Source organism: Spea bombifrons, chromosome 3 (assembly GCF_027358695.1).
Source record: "Spea bombifrons isolate aSpeBom1 chromosome 3, aSpeBom1.2.pri, whole genome shotgun sequence".
Taxonomy (NCBI): Eukaryota; Metazoa; Chordata; class Amphibia; order Anura; family Pelobatidae; genus Spea; species Spea bombifrons.
This window is the reverse complement of record NC_071089.1, coordinates 69252815-69261267: the sequence shown is the minus strand read 5'-3', so window position 1 is coordinate 69261267 and position 8453 is coordinate 69252815. Positions and strand designations below refer to the sequence as shown.

The following is an 8453-nucleotide window of genomic DNA, read 5'->3' as shown; positions in this document are numbered from 1 at the left end:
CAGCAAAAAAGTTACTTTATTATTTCTCCCTAATTTTGTGTCATCAGCAGACACTGAGACGTGATTCTCTATACAACATGGGAGATCAGGAATCATTTCGTAGAATGCTGTTAGGTTGGTTTGATAAGACTCATCTTTTCACAAAACCACGCTGACTTCTTCTAATTATATTCTTTGGGGTTTTATACTATCCGGCCCTGGGCCTTGTCTACCTTAACGGTGTTAAATTGCACTTTTCCCCGTCTCAGCCAATCCCATGGATATGGAAACGGTTCCATAAAATCAGCCAGCAGGGGCTCAGCCATCGGCTCTTCCTCAGCGTAAAAAATATTTTTAAAATATCTGCTTTCTCTCTGTTCTCACTAACCAAATTTCCCATTTCAGATAACAAAGAAACAACATGTTCTGTGTACCTTAAAAAAAACTTTAAAAAATAGCAATATAACACACAAGAATCCCGAAACACCTCTTACACATAATTCCATCATATGAATTCCATGGTGTATATTAAGATCATGTCATTAAACTAGGGAAACTCCTCATAAATTGTATACTTAGAAAAAATGAGTTCAAAACAAGCCCTTCAAAAAGAAAATATATATCTTTATTATACAAAAATATAAAAACACATACAGCACTCAAATATTGGACATTTTAATATTAAAAAATAGCATTAGTTTTATTCTCTATAGAAACCAGTTTCTCAATTTCAAATTTTGTCATTTTACTCTCCTTTTTGCAGGCTTTGTCAGCATGTTTGTTCTCCATAAAGGATCCCTCATTTTATAATTTATTTTTAATTTTATTTAATCATTTAATTTATAATGTATTTTTCTTGCAATGATTCCTAATGTCTGTGAATGGCTGCGTTTCCTCGATGTGACCTCATAGGTACTTCTTCCATAATGTTGTCATAGTGCATAAAGCTTTACATATTCTGTACACTCTGCTGCAGAAGTAAACAGCTTTTTAGTGCCCAGGACTGAGCATGAAGCTGTATCTGATTGGTTTCATTATTTGGACTATTTTCAGCGTATCTCAAATGTCACGGGGTCAGGGAGAGAGGAAGGATCCTACTATGCAGATAAGCACTGTAGAGAAGTCCAGTATACAGTCCGTAATCAAAAAGGGCAAAGGCAGGCAGCGAGGTCAAACGTTTCCGAGGTCGAGGCAGGCAGAATAGGAGCAAAACGGGTAAACAGATCCGAGGTCGTAGGCAGGTAGCGAGAATCGTAGTCAAAAAACAGGCAAAGGTCGGTACACAAGGAATTCAAGATAATATAACGTAATCAGCACACCCAAAAAGTATTACACTTTGAACGGGTGAAGACAGGAGAGAAAAGTGGCGTTTAAATAGGAGAGTAATTGCAAACAGCTGTGTAGCGCACGCTACGTACGTTGCGTACGTCGCGTACGCTGCACAGGCTGAGTACGCTGCATAGATTGCATACGCTGCGTAGATTGCGTACGCTGCGTAGATTGCGTACGCCGCGTACGCAGTGTACGCAGCGGTACGCCCGATGCGGACCTGCGCCGCGTCATACCCGCGTCCCCTTCGGTACGCGAGGGAGACGCACTGACGCGCCCACGGCGAGCAGACGCGGTCCCAGCAGAGGTAGAAGATGCGGGACCGCGACACCGCCGTGTGCGCACGGCGGGAACCGCAGCGACGGAGGAGTCGGGACCAGGCGAGGCAGCCCTGGCGTCAGAGGTAGGTACAGCGGCGCGCGTGACAGTACCCCCCCCTCCAGGAGCGCGTCCCGAGCGAGACGGAGCCGGACGAAGAGGGTGGAGCGCATGAAACCGAGCGACGCGAAGGGGAGCATGAACGAAGCGAGCGGGCACCCACGTCCGTTCCTCAGGACCGTACCCCTTCCAAGCCACGAGATACTGAAGGCCGTTACGAACCCTACGTGAATCAAGGATTCTGTCGACGACGTATTCCTCATGACCATGGACGGCAAGCGGGGCTGGAGGCTTGAAAGGAACGGTAAACTGATTGGATACATAGGGTTTCAGCAGGGAGACATGGAAGGACCGCGGAATCCGCATGGTAGGTGGCAAGGCAAGGGACACCGTCACGTCGTTGAGCTTGGCACGAACGCGGAAAGGCCCAATAAAACGAGGCCCCAGGGTCCGGGAAGGTTGCCGCAAACGGATGTTTCGCGTAGATAACCAGACACGGTCGCCCACTTGATAGTCCGGAGGTGGAGTCCTCTTGGCATCAGCAAAGCGTTTATAGCGAAGTTGGGCTTTCAGGAGAACCTCCCGGAGTTTCTTCCAGTGAGCGTCCATGTCAGATACACGCTTGTCTACCGCGGGTACCATGGACGAGGAACGAGAAGACGGAGGAGGCAGTATGACAGGGTGATAGCCCAGGGCAGCAAAAAATGGGGTACATCCAATGGACTCATGCAGAGAGCCATTATAGGTCATCTCTGCGAGCGGCAGGAGAGATGACCAATTGTCCTGGCTATCGTTGCTGAACATTCGCAAGTATTGTTTGAGTGTTTGGTTAGTCTTTTCGGTTTGTCCATTGGTCTGCGGATGATAAGCAGTCGATAAGTGGAGTTGTATTCCGAGTCTCTGGCAGAGGTGTCTCCAATAGCGGGATATGAATTGTGTACCGCGATCGGACACCATGTGGAGCGGAAGACCGTGAAGACGGACGATGTGATTGATAAAAACATCGGCAAGTTGTGAAGAGGATGGCAGGCGTGGTAAGGCGACGAAATGAGCTTGCTTGGAAAAACGGTCGACGACCACCAAGACAGTCGTGTTACCCTGTGATTTGGGGAGATCCACGATAAAGTCCATCGACACGTGTGTCCAGGGAGCCGTGGGAACGGGAAGAGGATGCAGGAGACCTTGAGGTCGACTCCGAGAGGTCTTCTGGCATGCACAGGTGTGACAGGCGGCCAGATATGTTCGGACGTCTCTGGTGAGTGATGGCCACCAGAATGACCTGCGGATGCGGTATTCTGTCTTCCGGAACCCAGAATGACCAGCGAGGAAGGATTTATGTCCCCAGTGAAGAACATCCGTACGAAGACCGGGAGGAACGTAGAGGCGTCCCGGAGGAGGACGTTCAGAAGGCGGGATGGCCCTTTGGGACATACGGATCCTGCTCATCGTGCGTATGGACAGACTGGCAACAAGACGTGTGGATGGAATGATGGGTTCGTTGATGTGCTGATCCCTGTGGTTATCGTGTTGTCTAGAGAGGGCATCAGCTTTGATGTTTTTGGAGCCTGGTCTGTAGGTGATATAGTAATTGAACCGGTTGAAAAATAGCGACCACCGTGCTTGTCGAGGGCTTAATCTCTTGGCGTTCTCGATATACAGCAGGTTCTTGTGGTCTGTTAGGATGATCACGGGTTGTTCTGTACCCTCTAGAAGATGGCGCCACTCCTCAAGTGCCATTTTGATGGCTAGGAGTTCATGGTTACCGACGTCGTAATTCCGTTCGGCTGCGGAGAAACCCTTAGAAAAGAAGGCACATGGATGATATTTTGTGGTTTGATCATGGCGTTGTGATAGGACAGCCCCTGCTCCGGTTTCGGATGCATCTACTTCCAGGAGAAACTGTTTGGTAGGATCCGGCCGACGTAACAGGGGAGCTGAGACAAAAGCTTGTTTTAGCCGTTCGAACGCCTGTCGGGCGTGTGTGGACCACTGAGACGGATCGGCTCCTTTTTTCGTCAAGGCGGTAATAGGGGCTGCTATGGTAGCGTAGTTTCTGATGAATCGCCTGTAATAATTAGCAAAGCCCAGGAACCTTTGGACGGCTTTGAGTGTTCTAGGGAGGGGCCAGGCTGTGATGGCCTCGAGTTTGGCAGGATCCATGTGAAGTCCTTCGGAGGAGACGATATAGCCAAGGAAGGGTAGACGTGTCTTCTCGAATAAGCATTTTTCAGCCTTGGCATACAACCCGTTCTCCCTTAGCCTTTGTAGAACAGCTCGTAGGTGGTGTCGATGTTTTTCGAGTGTTGGAGAATAAACGAGAATATCGTCCAAATACACGATGACATGAGATAAGAGCATGTCCCTGAAGACGTCATTTATGAAGGACTGAAATACTGCAGGAGCGTTGCATAACCCGAAGGGCATGACTTTATATTCATAGTGCCCGAAGCGGGTGTTGAAGGCCGTTTTCCATTCATGCCCGGACTTGATACGGATCAGATTGTAAGCACCCCTGAGGTCTAGCTTTGTGAAGTATTTGGCTCCTTTCAGGAGGTCGTAAATCTCTGTGATGAGAGGAAGGGGGTACCGGTTTTTTATGGTGATACGGTTTAACCCCCTATAATCGATGCATGGCCGTAGGGAACCCTCTTTCTTGGCCACGAAGAAAAATCCAGCTCCAGCAGGAGAAGAGGATGGGCGGATGAAGCCTTTCTCCAGGCTTTCTTGGATATAACGTTCCAGAGCTTTGTTCTCCGGTTCGGAGAGGGGATAAGTACGTCCCCGTGGCGGATCGGTTCCAGGCAACAGATCGATAGCACAATCGTAGGAACGGTGTGGTGGTAGCCTCTCCGCATCTTTTTTGGAGAATACATCCAGATAATCCCAGTAGTGTCTAGGTACTATGGTTTTGGGATCTGTGGGTGTGATCTCGAGGACGAGATTGAGTCGTCGACAAGGCATGACACAAGACTCTTGACAGTAATTGCTCCACGCTAGTATGTCTCCTTTTACCCAATCGATGTGTGGGTTGTGCTGTCGCAGCCAGGGATGTCCCAAGATTAGAGGGGCATGAGGAGACTTGATTATCTCAAACGTGAGCTGTTCCTGGTGGGTTACCCCTACCAGTAGGGTCAGAGGTACGGTTTCCTGTGTCACGAGTCCTGATCCCAGAAGTGAGCCATCAACGGAAGCGACCAGTGAGGGAGCTGTCTTGGTACGAAGCGGTATGTGCTGCTCCTTCGCCCACTGGTGATCCATGAATATGCCCGCAGCCCCGGAATCTATGAATGCGCGGGTAGCTACAACGTGTTCCTCCCAACGGATGGAGACGGGCACCGTCAGGCGTGTAGTGGGAGGAGAAGAAAAAGGACGTGTGCTTAGGTTGCCTTCTCCGGTGCAACCTAAGCGTTGTCTTTTACTGGTTTGCTGGGACAGGAGGACAACAGGTGATCAGCTCGGCCGCAGTATAGACAGAGCCCCTGTGTCCGTCTGTGTTTCTTTTCGGCCTCAGTGAGGTGGCGCACTGTCCCTATTTCCATGGGTTCGTCGACCACGAAGGAGGAAGATGTGGCAGCCGAAGGCCTTGTGTAGCCGGAGGCGAGCGGTACTGGTCTTTTCCCACGGGAGTGTTCGTTCGCCCTTTCTTGGATACGTTTATCCACTCTGAGACAAAGGGCTATGAGATCCTCAAGATCCGCAGGGGTATCATGGAAGACGAGGGCGTCTTTGATCTTCTCATTGAGGCCTCGTCGGAAGGCTGCTTTGAGAGCGCCCTCTTCCCAGTTGGTTTCATGGGCCAGGGTGCGGAATTCCACCGTATACTGAGCCAAGGTTTTGCGGCCTTGTTGGATGTCAAGCAGTGAAGACTCCGCTGTTTCTTTACGACCTGGCGCATCGAAAACAGTCCGTACGGCTTCCATGAAAGCGGGGCAGTCCTCGAGGAGATAGGAATCTTGCTCCACGAGGGGAGAAGCCCACAGTAAGGCATCACCTTTGAGCAGCGAAATGATGAATGAGACCCTCTTGGAGGATGTCTGGAACGCCTGGGGGTGATTTCGGAAGTGGAGCATGCATTGATTAAGGAAGCCACGGCATTCCTTCGGATCTCCAGAATATTTGTCTGGCAGAGGGAGCCTGGCAACAGCACCTGTGTCCTCGTGATGAGCGTCTCTGTGATGGGGTGTTCCCACAGTTGGGAGAGACGTCAAAGAACGCAACAAGTCCGTCATGGCATCCACCTTCTGTTCCAGGGACTGTAGCTGGGTGGCTTGCGCCGCCAGACGCTGGTCCTGTAGGTCTTGGCGGGCTTGCAACCGCGCCATATCCGCGGGATCCATGTTAGGACCCGTTCAAAACTGTCACGGGGTCAGGGAGAGAGGAAGGATCCTACTATGCAGATAAGCACTGTAGAGAAGTCCAGTATACAGTCCGTAATCAAAAAGGGCAAAGGCAGGCAGCGAGGTCAAACGTTTCCGAGGTCGAGGCAGGCAGAATAGGAGCAAAACGGGTAAACAGATCCGAGGTCGTAGGCAGGTAGCGAGAATCGTAGTCAAAAAACAGGCAAAGGTCGGTACACAAGGAATTCAAGATAATATAACGTAATCAGCACACCCAAAAAGTATTACACTTTGAACGGGTGAAGACAGGAGAGAAAAGTGGCGTTTAAATAGGAGAGTAATTGCAAACAGCTGTGTAGCGCACGCTACGTACGTTGCGTACGTCGCGTACGCTGCACAGGCTGAGTACGCTGCATAGATTGCATACGCTGCGTAGATTGCGTACGCTGCGTAGATTGCGTACGCCGCGTACGCAGTGTACGCAGCGGTACGCCCGATGCGGACCTGCGCCGCGTCATACCCGCGTCCCCTTCGGTACGCGAGGGAGACGCACTGACGCGCCCACGGCGAGCAGACGCGGTCCCAGCAGAGGTAGAAGATGCGGGACCGCGACACCGCCGTGTGCGCACGGCGGGAACCGCAGCGACGGAGGAGTCGGGACCAGGCGAGGCAGCCCTGGCGTCAGAGGTAGGTACAGCGGCGCGCGTGACATCAAAGCTCTGGATATGGAGGTGAGTTTATCTGTTATTACATTACAATTTATGGATGTTTTATAGTTTAAAATGTTATTCTGTTATCTTTAACTGTTTAACCCAACTGCCCCCATTTGTACTACTTTAAAACAGATTCATGTGTGTAACTGTCAAATCGTTTAAACCTTACATTATTCTTTAAAGTATATAATGTATGGATTCCAGTAACTTATACATCCTTTTTAGTTATTTTACTTTAAACCAGAAAGCTCCTGTTCCTTAAATGTCTTTTTCTTTGTATTTCAGTTTGTGGAAACAGACCCCTAGTGGAGGATTTCCGTGGCTCCCGCGTGGTCGGGGGAAAGGATGCGGAGCCCGGTAACTGGCCCTGGTTAGTTAGTATCCAGGGGTTCAGCGACAAGCAGTATCATCATTTATGTGGAGGCGTCCTCCTGAATCCTTTGTGGGTTCTGACAGCCGCCCATTGTTTTAAGGATCTTGGCAAGTAAGTCATTTTTTGTATATATTTTAATAGAAACATAAATCCCAGAACCAGAACCATAGTCATCTATTCTTTAGGAGAAATCACGAGTATATTTATTTCCTAAATGTCTGCATTGTACACAATTATTTTTTGGAAGCCCAGACCCCTTCCTATACGTCATCTAGTAATGAAGCTGATGGATCACTAACAGAATGTACTTTGGTTTATTCAGTGAATATTATTCCTGGAGACTTGTGTTTGGCGCCAACCGACTATCAGACATAGGAGGAAAGACTCAGATCAGAACCATCAAAGAGCTGATTGTACACGAGAAGTATGACCCAAAATCTAAGAGCAATGACATCGCCTTACTCAGATTAAACAACCGGATCGACTTTAATGAGTATATTCAGCCGGCTTGTCTCCCCGCCAAACAAGCGATTCTAAGCAAAATGGACGACTGCTACGTCGCAGGCTGGGGTGTCGTCAAAGAAGGAGGTAAGCACAGCTCTAGCTATAGATTTTTACATATATATGTCTAGTGGCCCTATTGTGAGTGGGGTGGAAGGGGCATGGGGTTAGGACGGGGCAGGGCGTCCTGTCTTTAGGTTTGTAAAGGACTCAAAGATTTCTGAGGCCAGCGATACATTTGATAAATCTTTTTCTCTCCAGCTGAGGAATCGGCGGACGTTCTCCAAGAAGCTCCCGTGAATCTGATTCCCACGGAGCGCTGCAACCGCCCGACCTGGTATAACGGAGGTGTGCGTGGCTACAATCTGTGCGCAGGGTATGAACAGGGAGGTATCGATAGTTGCCAGGTAAGCCGATTTGTGGCCACATGCCCCGTTTACTCAGTGATGATACATTGTTAATGTTTTCAGCATCCTGGACAGTACTTGTTTCATAAAACTGTGCCGAGGAACAGCTGAGATAATGGTAATTATTGACAGTCTGTATAAAGGAACGCTTTCTTTACTTGGAATCACGCAGGGGGACAGTGGAGGACCTTTGATGTGCAAAAGACAAAAAGCCAAGTTCTACATGGTGGTCGGCGTAACCAGCTGGGGCTCCGGCTGTGCCCGAAAGCAGAAACCTGGAGTTTACACCTCCACTCAGTTCTACCTCGAGTGGATCGTTGGACATATCTTCAAGGACCAGAAACCTGCATCCAAACCTGTGGAAATGAAGGCCATGAAAAAGATCTGGCCAAAGTTAGCTGAGAAAATCAGCAAAGCTGGCATGAAAACCCTGTGA

General features: G+C 49.3%; 1 protein-coding gene across 1 annotated transcript; it reads left to right on the top strand.

Annotated features, from left to right (window-relative positions):
- The first annotated feature begins 6621 nt into the window (after positions 1-6621).
- Positions 6622-8453, top strand: LOC128483984 (acrosin-like). Its single transcript, XM_053460305.1, has 5 exons — positions 6622-6703; positions 7022-7220; positions 7432-7697; positions 7872-8017; positions 8190-8453. Exons 1-5 carry the CDS (start codon positions 6622-6624, stop codon positions 8451-8453), a joined length of 957 nt encoding a protein of 318 aa, XP_053316280.1.